The sequence below is a fragment of the Panthera tigris genome, chromosome X (genome assembly GCF_018350195.1).
Source record: "Panthera tigris isolate Pti1 chromosome X, P.tigris_Pti1_mat1.1, whole genome shotgun sequence".
NCBI classification, from domain to species: domain Eukaryota; kingdom Metazoa; phylum Chordata; class Mammalia; order Carnivora; family Felidae; genus Panthera; species Panthera tigris.
In genome coordinates, this window is record NC_056677.1 from 98,385,706 (window position 1) to 98,405,069 (window position 19,364).

The following is a 19,364-nucleotide window of genomic DNA, read 5'->3' on the forward strand; positions in this document are numbered from 1 at the left end:
TCTCTGTCTCTCCCGAAAATGAACATTAAAAATCTTTTTAATAAAAATAAATAAAGGAAAAAAGAAAAGTGAACAGGGAGATACTCTAAAGGTCTTCCTATGAAATAAATATTCCAGATCACTGGTTCTCTAATTGGCTACATGCCAGATCTTACTGGAGCGCTTACACACACATACACGCGCACACACACGTGCACACACACGCACACCCAGATATGCTAAGTGAAATCTTCTAGGAATTGAGGCTGGCATGTGAATTTTTCTAACAAGCTTCCCAGGTGATTCTTAATCTGTAGCCAGCCCAGCATCAGTACAGACCAATGCACGGAACCACTCTTCCAGATGGTAATACACAGAATATTTTGGAAATAACTTAGTTCCACTTCTAAGCTTTTCTAAAGTTTTCCCTTTTGGAAGAAATCGTCATCATAAAGTATACAAAAGTTTTACTTTAACCAATGGGAAAAAATGTGAGCAAATTTCCTTAAGAAATAAAAGAATCTTTATTGTTTGTTTTAGAAGCAGTATGTTGAGCAAATTGGACAGGCAAATATCTAAACACCATACATCAACTAGTGGTTTAAACATATGAGAAAAAAACATGAAAAGTATTTACATGGACCAGTTTCTTTATACAAATGCTAAAACACGAGAAACACCTAGAACCAAATAGCATGTGAGACCAGCAAGGTGTAAACCCAGTACAAAGAACAAAACTACAAAAGGTACAAAGAACATGTGGCTATAGGAAGTAATAGTGTAAGTAAGAGGATATAAACTGGCCCATGTAAAATACAAAAATATTCAATGAAGTCAGATTTTCTACAAAACAGTGCTAATTAGAGGTATTTTAATATGAATTAGGTATATAATCTAAATGTAAAAACTTTTAGAAACATCAACAGCATTAAGCAAGCGCCACCCACTTGTGCTTCCGGTTTTTATTTTCAAATAAAAAGCTGCTTTATTTTGACTCATGAGAAATATCTAACGCCCATTTTCTTACAAGCATTATCTATTCATATAAGGTTAACAATCCTACACTAGAACACTATTTAAAAGTAAAAAATAACTTTTAAAAATCAGATTTATATTTAGTCTTTAAAAAGTGCCTTAAGCTGGCAATGCAGCTCAATGTAGCTTTAAGGGAGGGGCTGGCCAAGAATCTGATTCTGAGCCAGTAAGAGTTTCAGGCTACTCTAAGCAGAGAGCAAATCTAAGTGGGAGAAAGTATTTGCCACTCCAGCATAACTCGAAAGATACCTATAGACATACACATGCTAACATGCAATTGCCTGTGTGTGTGTGTGTGTGTGTGTGTGTGTGTGTGTGGTGTATATAGCCAGACTACCAAAGTAATTTAACATCAGTCATAGTTTGGAACCCACGTATCCCATTTTCTAGTGAATGTGGGGGCACATAATCTCCCACTCCAAAATCACAGGAACCTCCCTCCCATATATGGCTGCATACTAAAAACTTTTAAATATTTGCTCAGCCATTCCAATACCAAAAAAAAGGTCTCCTAGAGCAGTGAAAACTACCTGATGTGTTAACTATCAAGCTGAAATGTTTTGCTTTCTCATATAAACATTAGGCAGTGCATGATAAGTGGACAATTGGTGCATCTCTCCAGGGCACAAAACTGAACACAAAGTACATGAATTAGTAATGATTCCACCATAATGAACAATAATAACGTTAAGTTTTGATTAGCACAGAACCATTTAAATGTGAAAGTCAAATTAGTAAATGCTGTAGCAATCGATGCAAGCTGGAAGAAGGCAGAACTTTTTAATGGACTAAGAGAAGACCAAGACTTTTAGGTTAGGTGCGAGTTACTTTCTAAGTGTAAGTGCACTTCTTTGTCTGGGTTCTAGGACATCCTGGCATTTCTTCTTTAAGAAAAAGAGAAGGAAAGGAAAGGAGAAGAGAAAAAAAACACAAGAAAAGAAAGAGCATACTACCACCGAGAAGCATACTGCAAGGCTAAAGAGAAACCACATTGATTTCTGCACTGCGTGTAGAGGCCAATTTACAGGTACAAAGGTCTAACGCCCCAAACTGGCACTGCCTAGCAATTATCTCTAAAGCACCTAGAAAATGGATTGAAATGCCCAGTTGGAATAGTCTTGTGTCTTGCCATTAAAAGATTGAAAGAAATCCACTTTTTTCTTTAAAAAAAAAAAAAGGATTAAACAAGATTAACACCTATTCCAAAATTTATACAGCTTTTGTATCTTTTGTCATTACAGCCACATTAAATACAAATGTATTCAAAAGGCATTAGAAAAGCATTCAACGCTAAGAACATAATACCAGACCCTGTTCAAATCTATTGGCATATCTCTCATAGGTCAAATATGCAGCAATGCCAAGGTAGCTAAGTTAACCTGCAAACAAAATCACAAAAAAATGCAAAAGGAGCAAGTACAAATCCACTGTAGGATGCACTGTGTCAATTTTGAATCCATGTAGGAAAAAAAAAATCTCTTTTTGAAATCTGTTTCCTGAACTGTAGATTGCTCACCAGAATACCTACAGCAAATATGCAGAAATACTAATTCAAGACAATAGAGTAGAACCAATAACCCAGGTGATTTCACACATGCTTTTTTGCCGTGGAAATAAGTTTTAAATTCCTTGGCTGGGTGGGGGGAAAGACCCAAAATCATGTGATTAATGTGTAGTTTATAGTTTTGAGGGGGGGGTTCTATTTATTTAAGTTCGAAATCCCCCACACCACCCATTCTAAGATCAGAACTGCAACTAAAATATACCTCAAACTGAACAGTATTGCATGTTGGAACTTGTACTTGCTTTGTTATTTTGTAACAGAGATCACATATGGATCAGTATTACAGAGTCTGATATCCGGCATAGCTTTTTCTTCTGCCAATTAGGTAAGCAATCACTATAACGATAATCAAGCCTGAAAGACCAGCACCAACTATAATTGGTATTAGAATGGTGTCATCATCCAGCGAACACTCCTGGGCTGTAGGTGAGAAAAAGTGTGTGACAAATAATGAGTATAATCAAAAATGAATGTCCAAAAGTAAAAGATGTTGATTCAAAAGTCAGAAACGCTCTTACGAAATCAACGTTAAGTAACTAAGACAAGTATATTGTAATGATAAAGCTACAGAAAATTATGGATTGCTCTAGAATTAAAATCCTAAAACTTACTGGTCTTTTCTTTCGTGTGTGTATGAATATAGGTATTCACGTATATGAATACATATATACTGTACTCCTTTATATCTCTGAGTAAGCACATACATACATGTACGTGTTTCATATTTCAAGTCCTTTCCAAAATAGAGGAATGTTACTTTACCAGAAATGAAGAGAGTTAATCCAGCTCATTTCTACATGGCCAGATTAGCCTCTTAGTGGTAGAGTCTTTTGGGAAATTGAGCACAGATCAGAAAAGTTTAATCATGGGATTAGAACCGTGCTGGCTCTGGAATCCTTTAGAGCAGAGAGCAAACTATAGCCTGGAGGCCAAATCTGACCCAAGAGCTAAATATGGCTTTTCGACATTTTTAAATGACTTAAAAAAAAAAAGAGGAAGAAGAAATTTTGTGACACATGAGAATTATATGAAATTCAGATTTCAGTATCCATAAATAAAGTTCTATTGGAACCCAGCCACACTCATTTGTTTATTGCCTGTGGCTGTTTTCATGCTACAACAGAACTGAATAGTTGTGACAGAGCCCATATGGCCTCCAAACTTAAAAACACTTACTGTCTGTGCCTTACAAATACACTTTGCAGATCCCTGACCTAGAGTGTATGATTTTAATGGCTACAGAAGTCAAGAAACTGGGACCTCTTACTAATTTGTGTGTGTTTACTGCATTTATCAACCTGCCCAGGGCTGGCAGCCCACACGGGCTAGCTTGTCTATTTCTGGAGAGTAGTCCCATCCAGTAGAATCCAATCAACACTCTTTTACCTTACTGCAAGTCTATTTCCTCCTCCTCTACAGTCAAGTATATCATATTTATGGGTACCCATGGTCAAGAACCTAGCTCCATGAGTATATTACACATCCATTACCAGGATTAAATGCTGTATATTCCTTTGGGTACCATTTTTAACTCTACATACAAAAAAACCAAAGTTTCAGATCCGAGAAGGAACGCAGCCCATCTCTATCTCTATTACAGCTGACTAGCTAAGCAGACCCGAGCTACTATCACACTGAAAATGATTTTCAATTCTAAACACAAATCTGGGCCTAAAATTAGGGTAACAATGTAGGGAAGCTAGATAAAGACTCAAAAATAAAACTATGAAAGGATCAAAATAATCGTAGTACATAAGCAAAACTGACGAGGGAAAAGGAAGGCTTCAAAACAATTTCTAAGTGTGACTGACCTCTCCGGTCACGAGAATGGTGGGATAAAGGCCCCCCACTTACCCTAGCCTAACCAGGTCAGGCAGGGGGATTCAGCACCACTGCAAAAGCGGTTCAGGGGCACATGGCACATTTGCTTTTAAACACAGCTTCCACATTTCCTTCTAAACCAGAGAATTAATTGTTAAAAAGGATGCAGACAGTTTGAATGGCTCTGCTCAGCAGAGCTGTGATCCACAAACCCCCAATTTTAGGTAATCAGTCTAAAAGGACAAGTCAATTAAGGAATTTTATGTACTTTTTTTCCCCTGTGTGCAAATGTTAATCTTGTAATGCCAAATGCATCTTTCATATTCATATCAACACACTGAACTGAGCCCTCCACAAAGGTTTCATTAAAAAATCTGATAAATACCACCATTAGCCCTGAGTAGATCTTCCAAAAAAACCTCATTCACACTGGCACATGCTTTTAAAAACTCTCCAAATCATTCTGGCTGACCAAAACACTGCTCGTGGTATTTGAGGCTTTACTAATCATAATCTTTTGTCTTAACAAAATAAGACCCAACTGCTTTTATTCGCGTATGAAAACATTTCCGATGAGAAGATGGCCCCCCAAAAACAGATCCAAGATGCTCAAAGCTGCCATCCTTCTCACAAACTAAAACCTAGGAGTGTCTATACCTTAAGCTCACTTAAGCTCATTGAAAGCTTCCATCAGTTTTTAGCCTTAAGAACTTGGGTGCAAACGGTTCTCAGATCCACGCAAAAAAATCTAGTTTGAGCAAACCGATGAGCCAAATACAGTTCACACAACTTGCTCAAGGCTATGCGAACTCTCCAACAGAGTCACAAGAGGTGAATTCATATTTCTGTATTTCAATGCTTCGATGCCCATGAGCCAAAGGAAAAGCCACCTATCAGTCAACATGAGAACATAAATTATCAACAGAACTTGCTCAACTCTTACCTGTAGAATACTTTCCTTCCATCACGTTGAAAGGCTGAACCCTTAGATCAAAGGTATTTATCTGAAATGCTCCAGACACTGAAACAGTCTGCTCTTTGTTGCACATATAAGAACTTCCCAGGGGCGCATCCCAGTAGCTCAGATTGTTATTTGCGATGCTGAAAACTTTAAGGAAAACAGACATGTTAGTAACTTCTTTTTAAAGTAGGCTCTATGCCCAATGTGTGGCACGAACTCACGACCCTGAAATCAAGAGTCGTATGCTCTACCGTCTGAGCCAGCCGGGCGCCCCTGTTAGTAACATCTCATCCTGTCGACCTAAGAAATGGGACAGTCCTCAGAATTTTCCAGGGAAGTATGGAAGCTTGGGGTACAGGGTCTACCCACAAAAAGCCATTCTTATGGCCACTAGGTTTCCTATCTTTCTATAGAGGTTTCTATGGTCAAAAAAATCAGTCACATCCTTGACTATTAGCCACCACACTTCGAAAATAAGGGAGACTTAAGTTACTGATTTTCATGTGTGGTCGAGGTACAATTTCCACACAGTCTTCTGTTGCATTAAATAAGGTACTATTTGGTAACAAGACAGCTATGGTTTCTATTTCTTCAGTGAAACCCAGCCCACTCTTCTCCCCGAGGCCAATGCTTTGCTTACCAGAGCCATTTACTAAATACATGCTGATATTCACTTCCTTCAGATAGAATCGGTTTTCATTTTTCTGTTAGGAAAAGAGCTTCGAGTTAATCAACACATCGCAACTGTCTACAGGTACAGTTAATATCTACAGACAAAAAGCAATCTAATACTATTATCCAGAAAATAAAGCCACAGATTAGACCCCGGGCCAAGAGAATAAACTGCAACGAAGTAAAACGTGACAGAATCTTTTTTCCTCTGCATTTTGTTCCCATTTTTGAACCAAAGGTGTAGTCACATGGCTCTTCGACACTCAACAGTTCAGCCCCTCATTTTATTCCTCGTGTCACTTGCTGAGCCCTCGCCTCCTCTAGCCTGGATCTCGACAGTCTCTTCTTAACTGGGCTCCCTCCCCGCCTTTTCAGCCTCTCCAGCTGGGATCTTTCCTTCACTGCTATTATCTTTGTGAAGCACTCATCTGATCAGCCAGTCATTCTAATTATTTTAGTGCTTAGCATGTACAAGGCAACATTATCTAAGTGCTCCAGGGAGCCGGCCACGTGAACCAGACTCAGATCCCACCCCCACCATGTTTGCAATCTGCCAGGAAAGATAAGATAAATACATAAAGAAATAACCATATTGCAAAAAAAAAAAAAAAAAGACAGTGACAAGTTATAAAAATTAAAAGGAGACAGATGACATCCAAGTAGGAAAGAAGCAAAGTGATACAAGCTTAGGGATAGGCCATTTGAACTAAGTAGGACTCAATCAGGAAACAAGCAGGAAAGGGTATTCGAGAAGGCAACAGCATGAGCTAAGGTAACCAGAAAATAAGCATCGTCACAAGTACGCTAGCATTTGAAACGTACTCAGTACCAAGCAATGTTCTTAAAACTTCACATCGAATAATTATAATGCCCCGGTCTGGGATGGGGTGATCGAAGTAGGGAGATGTTAAAGTGATTTTCCCCAAGGCTATATGGTTGGTAGTCAGTGAGGTGGGGTTTGAACCCAGGAAGCCTGGCTGCAGAGCCTATGTACTGATTACTACTATGCTCTCCTACCTCACTGAAAGTGCACAGGGCACAGGGTGAGGGGAGCGTGGGATTCATGAGAAGGGAGAGAAGGAAACAAAGCCGGACATGCAAGTTACGTTGCATGGTGCGGGCGGGGGGTGCCGGGGGAGACACTGGAAATACACGGCCGTGGAATTTTGAGGTTATCTTGTTGGTAAAACAGAACCACTGCAGGTTTCTGGGGAAGAGCTGTGCTGCAGGAAGGTTACACTGATGCAGAAGAACACTGAGGGAGGAGAGGAAGAGGAAGGACTAGTTAGGAGGCTGTTTCAACAATCCAGGTAAGAGGTCATGCAAGCTGGAATCAGGGCCAGGAAGGAAGGTGACAGATGGGGAAGGAAAATGGAAGGGAGAGACGCAGAGAAATGTCAGGAGGAAGCATAAAAGAGGCTATCTCTCTCCTTGACTTAGGCTACATCTCAGCTTGGCATTCAAGGCTCCTCACAGTTTGTCCCAACTACTTTTCCATACCCATCTTTCGTTAAACATGCCACATGCCTCATTCTCCTAGCTGGTCTTGACTGTGTTCCTTTACCCAGAAAGTACCTGTACTTTTCCACTTACTCCCCTTAGCTCCATATGTATAAATCTAACCCGTCCTTGAAGGTCCAGCTCAAATGTCATCTCTTCCATGAAACCTTGACTCTCCTCCACCCAAAATGAACCACTGCCTCCTCTATACTCCCACAGGCTTTGTATTTTCTTCTGGTCTATCACTCATCCCACTTTAAGTTTAGTTATTTGGTGGGGGGAAGGGAAGAGAGAGAGGGAGGGAGAGAATTTTAAGCAGGCTCCGCAGAAGGTTCCCAGGGCTCAGCCCTGGATTTGAGCATGAACAAAATCCCGAACACTGCCATTATAAACTATCTTGATTTAATGAATTTATGTGTGTTAAGTACTTAAGCCAGAGCCTTGCACATGGCAAGTACTCAATAAATGTTAACTATTATCAATGCTGGTACTGTGACAAACAGTAGAGCCTCCAAAAAGCACTAAGATATTATAGCAAACACGAATTTTCTAACCAGTAATAGAGAAAAATATTATGGAAACTACTTTTTATCTTTTATAAAATACATGACATATAAATTCACACATACTTTATGATTAAGTATATCTATATGAGATGGATTACAGAGTTTCCGGGGGGGAGGTGGGTTAATTCTCGCTTCTATCCTAAAGTCTGTGTGACGGCAGAACGGTCACTTTTGGTGAACATTAATACAAGAGTCCTGCCCACGGACCACTGAGGTGACTCTCAGGGATGAAAGCTGATCAATGGACTACACTTTATAATTAAGTAGTGCTGAAATGGAAAACACAGCTAAATAGCCAACCCCCCACCAAACACACAGCTGTTTAGACTTTCAGATGTGTTCCTAAGAAAACGAACCTAATCTTTTTTTTTTTTTTAATTTTTTTTTTTAACGTTTATTTATTTTTGAGACAGAGAGAGACAGACATGAACGGGGGAGGGGCAGAGAGAGAGGGAGACACAGAATCGGAAGCAGGCTCCAGGCTCTGAGCCATCAGCCCAGAGCCCGACGCGGGGCTCGAACTCGCGGACCGCGAGATCGTGACCTGAGCCGAAGTCGGACGCTTAACCGACTGAGCCACCCAGGCGCCCCAAAACGAACCTAATCTTAGAAAAGTCTGTTACTCACCACGGCAAAGACAAAGTCAAGAAATTTGATGTTGCTGCTGTTCAGCCTAAGCAGAGCGCTCTGAGGATGGCAGTTACCGGTGAAGTCGGTTGTGTTGGGGTTGATGTTAATAATCGAAGCAACCTGTCGTGGAAGGAGAGGGAGAAAAGTACACATTAACCATACGAGTCCACGGCAAAACCTTATACTCTAATCCGCCACGTCGGTGGAGAACAGAAATTCCTTTTGTCTGGATACCTAGGTTCATGGTGTCTTACTTTCAAACAAAGTTGGCACGGGCTCTCAAGCTAGGACTCAGACAACTTTAAGGAAAAAAAAGAGAGAAAAACAAGAGGGAAGCTTCCTCAGCAATGAGCCAAATGACAAGACACATTTTTATGGAGCACAAGGGCCATCTGTCTAGCTTGTTTAAGTCGCCAGACTCCGGGAACGGGCTTGGGCGCCGGCACGCCCTCTGTAGCCTCGGCGGAGCACTGCAGCTAGAGGAGTGCATCTCTCCGACCTGAGTCATCAAAGAGCTGGAGACACAGCTGCGCCGTTCCTGGCATCATCAACCTACACTGCGCTTCAGATACAAATGCGAAGGATTCATATTTTAAACGGACTGAAATAAAGATCAACTATTTGTACTCCGATCTGCTGATGGTAAATACAATCCAAACCCCAAGGAGTCCTGGATACAGCTAGGTTTCCTGCTGGCCAAGACAAGGCCTTGACAGTGACATTAACTCTTTGTGTAACTCCAAACTAATCAAACCTCAACAAGCCAACATCAAATCTCTGTTTAAAACAGAATCGGTCTAGGGGCGCCCGGGTGGCTCAGTAAGACTCTTGATTTCAGCTCAGGTCATGATCTCACAGTTTGTGAGATCGAGCCCTACAATGGGCTCTGTGCTGACAACGCGGAGCCTGCTTAGGATTCTCTCTCTCTCCCTCTCTCTCTCTGCCCCTCCCCTCTTCGCACTCTCACCCCCTCTCTGTCTCAAAACAAATAAATAAAGTTTAAAACGAAAACCAGAATCGGTCTAGTGCTCGCTTCGGCAGTACGTATATTAAGACAGAATCAGTCTAGTAACAGGACTCTTGGGCCAGACGTAGGACATACCGTATTTGAAAGGGAATACGAGAAGAACGTACCAAGAAAAATAGACAACTAACCTTCTTGTAAGTAATGTTCAGCTGCAGCCCCATGGTAGCCAGGAGACAAGTACCATTGCTATTATTAACCGAGTAGGACCCAACCTCTGGTTTTTCCTTTGGAATGGGCGTTGTGGTAGGAGCCGGTGTGGTGGTGGGAGTGATGGGCGCCACAGTGGTTGAAGTTCGATCTTTTTCACACAGAAATTCTAAAAGAAACAAAGGACAAAATAAACTAAAGGGGACTTTTCCTCAATTCATAAGGCCAGGAAAGAACAAAATATCTCTCACAACAGAAGTCTAAAGGTTACATTAGGGGCAGGGGCCACCTTGATACTACAGAGGTTCCCCAACTACTGCTTCAGATGCACACCGTCTCTAAGGGTTATGACACACCAGACACATACAAACGCCGTATCTACTTAAACGTGGCCACACACTCCCATTTGTAGACCCTTAAGTCCCTTTATTCCCAAAGAACTTCACCTGCCTCTGATGTGAAGATGAGAGATTTAAGCTTTTTTAAAATCGTTTTACTTATTTATGTTGAGAGAGACAGAGACAGCTCGAGCAGGGGAGGGGCAGAGAAAGAGAGGGAGAGAGAGAAAATCCCAAGCAGGCTCCCTGATGCCAGCCCAGAGCCCGACTCGGGGCTCAAACTCACGAAACCGTGAGACCATGACCTGAGCCAAAACCAAGAGTCGGACGCTTAACCGACTGACCCACCCAGACACATGAAGAGATTTAAGTTTGAAAACATTCCACTCCTACCTAGGCCCACCCTCTTCTTCCCCGCACACAGCCACTATAAGGAAGGAGAGTGTTTACCAGAAAAAAAGTTTAGAGATCATTAAAGGGTTCAAATGGTAAACCCATTTTTTGGTAGCACCCCTACAGCAAATCAGACACATTTTAAACTCCCCTTAGGCAGTGTTGGTAGTTTTCCAGAGCTTGTGAATGAGAAATTACGACATTTCCATAAAGTCATATATAAGTTACAAAAGCAGTTTATAAAATTCAAGCTTCGAACACAAGCTGTGACAACGCGGAGCCTGCTTAGGATTCTCTCTCTCTCCCTCTCTCTCTCTGCCCCTCCCCTCTTCGCACTCTCACCCCCTCTCTGTCTCAAAACAAATAAAGTTTAAAACGAAAACCAGAATCGGTCTGGTGCTCGCTTCGGCAGTACATATATTAAAACAGAATCAGTCTAGTAATAGGACTCTTGGGCCAGACGTAGGATATACCGTATTTGAAAGGAAATACGAGAAGAACGTACCAAGAAAAATAGACAACTAACCTTCTCGTAAGTAATGTTCAACTGCAGCCCCATGGTAGCCAGGAGACAAGTACCATTGCTATTATTAACTGAGTAGGACCCAACCTCTGGTTGGTCTAAGATCATCCTAAGATCATCCTGTGATCATCTAAGATCACAACCTAAGCTGTGGTCTTAGATCATCAAAAGCTAAAGAGCTGATGATCAAGCTATTTGAGGATTTGTTCAAACAAAGATTAGGTTTGATCAGCTGAAAACATTATAGGTGAAACATTTTTCAAAAACCATCCTATAACAGGTACGTCATCAACTTAAAATTCCAAGTTCCGGGGTGCCTGGGTAGCTCAGTTGGTTAAGCATCTGGCTCTTGGTTTCAGCTCGGTTATGATCTCACGGTTCGTGAGTTCGAGTCCCACATTGGGCTCCATGCTGACAGTGTGGAACTTGCTTGGGATTCTCTCTCTCCTCCCACCTCAAAATAAATAAGTAAACTTTAAAAAATCGCAAGTTCCACAAGAGTACGAATTGTCACTCTTTACAAAAACTTTACAGTCCACCGTAAACCATGAACAAATCTCAGGACAGAAATGCTTTCATGGGGTGCCTGGGTGGCTCAGTCAGTTAAGCGTCCGACCTTGGCTCAGGACATGATCTCACAGTCCGTGAGTTCAAGCCCCGCATCGGGCTCTGTGCTGACAGCTCAGAGCCTGGAGCCTGCTTCCGATTCTGTGTCTCCCTCTCTCTCTGCCCCTCCCCCCTTCGCACTCTGTCTCTCAAAAATGAATAAATGTTTAAAAAATTAAAAAAATAAAAAAATGCTTTCAGATAACAAGTTCAGTTAAAGCCAGCTGGTATACTCCAACCTTAAATTAGGACCCAAGTATCTATACTTTAAGTACTCACCTTTTGTGCTCACTGTCCCATTCTGGACAAAAGCTTGTACGTGAACATCCCAATAGTACTGGACAACATCATCCTTTTCTAAAGTCGATAAACTATTGCATCTGAAGATGTTGTTCAATGGAATTCTGAATCGCACAGGGTCATAAACGGTCAAAATCCCTGTAAAACAAGATTAACACCAGCCATTTCCAAGAAGGTAGGAGAAAAGCAATAGCATAAATACACGTGTAGACTTTCTTCTCCTTCCGTCTGCCTGTCTTAATGCCATCCTCAAGTGACAAAGCACATGGCGCGTTGAGGAAATGACAAAGTCACTGTGGCTGAAACATAGGGAGTAAGAGGAAAGACGCGATGGGGGTTAAGAAGGAAAGACGAGCTGCAGGTGGCCACACACTGAAGCAAACCAAATGAGCTGAGGACAGGTTAGGCTTTGTTTTGTTAGCAGTGGAAGGTTAGCTCCAGTTTTTAAAGCTGGAAATAAATAACACACATATCCTTTATTTTCAGGAAGGTGGCAAAATCGTGGGGGCTGGGCAGGGGAAAAAACTTTTAAGAAAAGTCATTTAAGAGGGAAAGTGCTTAGAAAGCTGCTGACCCGGTTAAGGGAAAAGGGGAAGGGGTTGCCTGAATTAGGATGGTGAGTGGCAGAAGAAACAGCAAAGAGGCCAAACTGAAAACATATCTAAGGTAGAAGCAACAGGGCTTGGGGCACCTAGGTGGCTCAGTCCATTAAGCATCCAACTCTTGGTTTCGGCTCAGGTCATGATCTCACGGTTTCGTGGGTTTGAGCCCTGTATCCGGGCTCTGTGCTGGCGGTGCGGAGCCTGCTTGGGATCCTCCCTCTCTCCTCCTCTCTCTGCCCCTCCCCCACTCGTGTTGTCTCTGTCTCTCTCAAAATAGATAAATAAACTTAAAAAAAAACAGGGCTTAGTGCTCAAGGAAGGAAAAAAGATGGATTAATCAAGGATTTTACAGTAAATCCTTATTTTTGTGCTACTATCCCAGAGGAAGTTGCAGTAACTAAAATGAGCTTTTGAAACCTCTTCCTGGATAGCATTTAAAGACTATTCCATTTCAGGAAATCTTCAGAATGTGAAAGGAATAAGCTATGTCCATTCCGAAGAGTTTTGAAACTTTAAAAGACTATGATCACAGTCATCCACCCAAATGGCTTCATTTCTTGTGGAGAAGCGGCAAGGAAGGAAGGTATTTAAGGTCCCTAACACAGGCTGCCTTCCATGCTCTCCATCATGTAGCAAGGCAGACAAATAATGCTGTCTTGGCGCCCCCTAATGGCTACAGGGAAAAACATTTTTTAACCAACGACTAGAACATTTTTTTCCCCCCAAAATCATTTCTCACTGTCAACATAAATGAATGGACACTTGACCTATCTTACATAGACAGACCTTAAAAACAATCTGTAGACATCCTGCAGTTAGACTACGAATTCTTTAAACTATGTATTATTTATGAATGTGTGTGTATTCGTCAAATATGAACACATGCATAGCAAGACTACAACTCAACATTCATAAGAGTGGCTGCCTCTTGGGAGGCAGAGAGGAAAATGGCTCTGGGGTCGCAGTGAGTACAAAGGAAACCTCAAATGTATTTGTAAGGTTTTATTTCTTCAAATAAGTAAAAAAGATGAGGCAAATAAGAAAAAAAAGGCAATTTAATAAATTCTGGGTAATGGGTACACGGAGGTCTATTATTCTCTGCAATTTTCTGGATTTTAATCATGAAAAAAAATTTTTAAAGAAAACAGCAGCTTCAAACTTACTTCAATTATCAGACACCTAAAAATAAAACACTAAAACAAAACCCAACAGTCCATTGAAGGAAACCATTTTAAATTCCGAATAGTTTCAAATATCTTAGTATAGAGATGTTAGTAATAAAAAACTGCATCCTCCCCATGTTTAAAATAAAAAGGAGGTGGGCGCCTGGGTGGCGCAGTCGGTTAAGCGTCCGACTTCAGCCAGGTCACGATCTCACGGTCCGTGAGTTCGAGCCCCGCGTCAGGCTCTGGGCTGATGGCTCGGAGCCTGGAGCCTGTTTCCGATTCTGTGTCTCCCTCTCTCTCCGCCCCTCCCCGGTTCATGCTCTGTCTCTCTCTGTCCCAAAAATAAAAATAAAAAACGTTGAAAAAAAAATTAAAAAATAAAATAAAATAAAAAGGAGGTGAGTTAGGTGTTTAGAGTCCCTAGTTTTTCCATTCAGATCTGTCAGATCTGTCCTTTTCCTGCCGCCCCCTTGGTCTAGGCACGCATTACGTCATCCCTCGGTGACCAGAACAGCCTCTTAAGCTGGCATCTCTGCCTGCAGTCTCCTCACTTCCAAATTAATCCTGCAGAAAATTATAAACTACCGTGTCTGCTTTGGTTATGGCATCCTCCTGCTTCAAAACCTAAAGCAGTTCCCCGATGCCTACCCCATCAAGCTGAATGTCTTTCCTTGGCTTCCGAGGCCCCCTATAATTTAGACCCACTGCACCCAGCCAGCCTGATTTCCCCTCTGCTACACACACAGCCTCTATTTTAGTCAGGCAGCTCTCCAAACACTGCTCCACATGCTACGCTTCCCCCTGCTGGAAACCCTCTGCCCAAATTCTCCACTTACCCAAATTCAACCATTAGCTGAGTTTTCAGCTCGGGTCCTTCTTTATACCAAGCTTTCTCACCCCTCCAACGCACACTGACCTCTCCTTTCTCTCTGCTCCTAATGAGACCACTTGTGAGGGCACTTTTTTTTTTTAAGTTTATTTATTTATTTTGGGAGAGAGAGCACAAGCAGGGGAGGGGCAGAGAGAGAGAGGATCCCAAAAGAGAGAGAATCGGGCACTGAGATTGCACTGATCTCATGAACCACCAGATCATGATCCGAGTCGCAGTTGGACGTTTAATCGACTAAGCCCCAGATCAGGCACTCTTAACCATGGGCACTCACAGACGGGCTCGGGAAGTATATACCATCTGCAAAGTTTACTCTGTACTTTGAGAGAGAGGGTCTACAGCTTTCTTCCTGTTGCCACCCCCTCAACAAAATCACAAACAACAACAAATCACACTATCTCAATGCTTTCTACTTTTTTCCATATAACTTGGAAAAATAATTTTGCCTTGTGTCCCCAACTAGTTTTAAAGCTCCTTGAAGGTGAGGGGCAAGTCTTATACTAGTTCTAAAAGACAATGTCAGGCACGAGGCTAAATATGTAAGATAACCAGTAACAGACTCGCTCTAGTTACCCTCTCAAACTAAGATTAGGAAAGAGAAAACTAGGACTGATTTCCAGGTCTCAGTCCGTGTTACCTCCCAAGTTTTACATGAGCTCATTCACTTCTGGGTCTTGAAAATATGGCCTTTTGATGTCCATAAATCCCAGTAAATCATTCACCCCCCAAGCCTCACAACTGAAGGTCATCTGCCTGTGTTTTGGGGGTCAGAATGAAATCCTATCTGTGAAGAATGCTCGGCTACCACGTTAACCCAAATCTCAGTAGAAGGGAAAGAAAGGAGAGAATTCTATCCCTAACAAAACTGAAACCTCCACTATCCATGCCTTCAAAATGTTTAGTACAAAAAAAAATCTAGTACACATTTCGATTCTAAGAGTTACAAGAATGCCTTATTACTAATGCTTTCCCAAATTCGTTTTGACCTGAAATTGTCTCAAAATAACAACAGAATTGACTTCACTTTGCCTTTACTTAATCACTTAGCTTTCAGTCAAAATCTTATCTAAGTGGTAAAAAGATCTAAAGATGAAGCATTTCTGCTGATCTCAGGTTACTGAACTTGTACATATTTAAAATAGTTATCAGCTAAAGGATTTTCTCATTCATTCAGATTTGATGAACTACCCACTACTGAATGAAATAAATGATAATAGTCAAGTGCATGAACTCTGTAGCTTAACAGACTTTGGTTCAAACACCAGCTCATCCACTTACTAGCTGTGTAACCTCTGGGAAAGTTATTTAATCTCATTAAGCCTCATTCCCTTTACCTGTAAAGTTGAGACAGTATCTACTTCCCAGGCTTGCTGCTGTGGATTGAGACGCAGCTAGTCACACACTTAGGGTACTACCTAGTACAAAGTAAAGCACTCAGGGACACTTGGGTGGCTCAGTCGGTTAAGCGGCCGACTTCGGTTCAGGTCATGATCTCATGGTTCATGGGTTCGAGTTCTGCATCGGGCTCTGTGCTGACAGCTCGGAGCCTGGAGCCTGCTTTGGATTCTGTGTCTCAGGCTCTCTCTCTGCCCCTCCCCCGCTTGTGCTCTGGCCCTCATAAATAAAGAAACATTTTTTAAAAAGTTAAAAAAAACAGAGTACGCAAACAATGACAGCAAATATCATCAATGTGTTGAACACTGCTGTATGTGGGGCGGAAACAAAGACGTAAACTTTCCATTCTAGTTAGGAAGACAGTCATGCATACAGATGACTTTTAAGTCATTTACATTTGTATTATTAATAAAGAGTAAGAGAACAGAACACAAATCTAATTCTTAAGTTTACCTTTATCTTTGGCATCAGGAAATGTTGTGTTGTCACTAATGTTGTAGGAAAATGAGATACCGTCAATCGAGTAAGTAGACCCCTCCTTTGTAAAATTCACAACCCAGGAAAAACCGGATCCAAATTGCACGGCTATTTTGGGACCATTCTGGTCTTCCCCGCAAGTGCTTCCATTATATGTTGCAGTGCTGAGGTCTGAAACGGTTACAGTTTTCTAAAAGAAAAAGAAGTTTGGGGGTAAGGAACACATAGGCGGAAATGACCATCAGGCATTTACGTCGAATGTGCCAATTCAGTCTACGTTACACAACCCCCCATGGCCAGGCTGCCCTTTGGCTGGCCTGTTGTGGAAACCAGTCTCAGATTCTTCATCTACAGACCAGTCCTCTGGACAAAAGGAAAAGGAAAAATGGCCTGAACTTCTCTTCTTGATTTTTTTTTTTTTAAATCAGGTTATAAGCAGGCAGGACCTTAACCAAAAGAAAATAAGACAAAAAGATTGAGAGGGTACCCCTCCCAAAGGAGATTATAACAGCAAACTATTAGAAATGGGAATGCTTTGATGTCAGTACATGTTAAAGCAGCACCGATGTGGTGAGGCATGAACACCACACAGTCTTTGGATCACGTGCCCTTAACCAACTGCAAGGAAAACTCCAAAGAACCAAGGAAGTAAAATATTCCTTCTAACACTACACAGAATACCTTCAGGTATCTAGGTTTTTAAAAAAACCCACAGAACTGAAGCGTTAAGTCAGTTAACATATGAAATCTCATCCATAGAAGTGTATGTAAAGGATAAAGAATGGAACTGAGTTTCTACTAGAAACCTCAAGGAAAAAAGAAAAATACTTACGTAACTTTTGCTTGTAGTCTCATAGCGTATTGTGAAATTCATCTGCCATTTTGCATAAAGGCAAGTGGCTTTTCCTGAATCTGTCAAATTAAGTTCTAATGCGTAAGATGAGACAGCTCCTAGATTTATTAAAAAGAAATAAGATGGTGAAACTGTACCACAAAAACATATCTAAAATAAAAACGACCCCTATCCACCACTGAAGTTCAACCAGCTCTAAGATGAAACAAAGTCCTTTGGTATCTTGGTGATGGTTTTTCTTTGTATTTTTAGTGGACTCCTATTCAAAAAGTTAGCATTACCCCTTCCAGAAGGAATGGTTACTTGACCTAGGATGCCGCCTAGTAGTCATAGCCACACTCGCCTGTGCCTGGCTAGTTTTGTTTTAGGCAATTATAGTTTGCCCATTAGACTTTTGTTTTTAAGGTAAAGGAGGTTAAGGGGGAGCTCAGAAGGGGGCGTTAAACGGTCTCTCTCAAACCAGCTGATGGAACTTTCTCTGCAAAAATAATGACAGATCGGATGTTCTATGGTCTTGTTGCCTTCAACCCGGTCACAAGCTATGTGGCCTATGACGCATGGACGTCTTGTTGAACTGTTTTATTCTTTTAATTTTTTTAAATGTTCATTCATTTTTGAGAGACAGAGGCAGAGAGAGTGTGAGTGGGGAGGGGCAGAGAGAGAGGGAGACACAGAATCAGAAGGAGGCTCCAGGCTCTGAGCTGTCAGCACAGAGCCCGACGCAGGGCTTGAACCCACAAACTGTGAGATCATGACCTGAGCCGAAGTCAGATGCTTAACCAACTGAGCCACCCAGGCGCCCCATGAACTATTTTATTCTGATGTGAAGATGTGGGATGGCTCTTTGTAAGCATGTGTACCATGTGACCAAAAGAACAGACCTTCAAAGGTTGTTAGATCCATAAGCAAAACGTGATTTTTTTTTCTAAATGTAACATTCATCACTTGGCTCCATTTTAAAATCCAACTAATCAGAAAGGCTGATGAATCTTTTGACATGGATTCAAAGTCACTTCCTGTGTTCTCAACCTGCTACCTCTTTAGGCAGAGAAACCTTACCAGGACAGAAAAGCCATGGGGCTTTTGAGCTAACTTGGCTCTCATCTACACTAGGTTCAACACAGGGACATTCCCTATTAAACTGAAGAGCCCAAGAACTAAAAATACTATGTGCCAGCAAACACACCAGCAGCATAAATGACAGGCAACCAGCTTTCTTCACTGTCTCCCACATTACCCAAGGGAAAAGCAGTTTCCTGCTAAGACAGCCTTTAATGATAGCTGGGCAATCCGGCGTCATCTACAAGCAGGGACATGCTATGGACTACAGAGAATCAAGTCCTAAGAGGACTAGCGAGAAGGCGTGCCTCAGCAACAGCTTTCAAGTTGTACACAAAAGCCTGTGGTCATGATGCTCCGGAAGCCAGGCTGTCCTGCAAGCCTGAATATTATGCTGAAGCGTGTGGTTACTGAGTGCTTAAATGTATTGGTTAAGGCTTGAACAGACCTCCCGAGGCCTGAGCAGGTTCTGTAGCCATTCTTTTCTAAGTGCAATATGGAACGGAGCTGTCGTCCCTGATCCAAGGCTATCTGGTAGTGGAACTGAGGGCTCTGGCTTCTAATTTTCCTTTTTGTTTTCTCATGCCTTTTCTTTCTTTCTTTTTTGGTTTATTTTTTAGTTTATTTATTTTTTGAGAGAGCGAGAGAAGAGAGGGCAAGCCGGGGAGGGGCACAGAGAGATGGAGAGAGACATCCCAAGCAGGCTTCATGCTGTGAGCGCACAGCCCGACGCTGGGCTCCAACTCACGAACCGTGCGATCATGACCTGAGCCAAAACCAAGATTCGGACATTTAACCGACGGAGCCACCCAGGCGCCCCTGGCTTCTAATTTTTCTGATCAACTGGAAGCCTGCGTTTTA

General features: G+C 41.8%; 1 protein-coding gene across 1 annotated transcript in view; it reads right to left on the reverse strand.

Moving 5' to 3' along the window:
• The window catches only part of LAMP2 (lysosomal associated membrane protein 2), a 36,560-nt gene that overhangs the window by 6,467 nt on the left and 10,729 nt on the right, over positions 1-19,364 (reverse strand). The window contains 7 exon segments of the mRNA XM_042975229.1: positions 5,343-5,507; positions 6,001-6,064; positions 8,726-8,848; positions 9,884-10,071; positions 12,042-12,200; positions 16,568-16,781; positions 17,424-17,542. Of these exon segments, the coding sequence (XP_042831163.1) occupies positions 5,343-5,507; positions 6,001-6,064; positions 8,726-8,848; positions 9,884-10,071; positions 12,042-12,200; positions 16,568-16,781; positions 17,424-17,542 (1,032 nt within the window).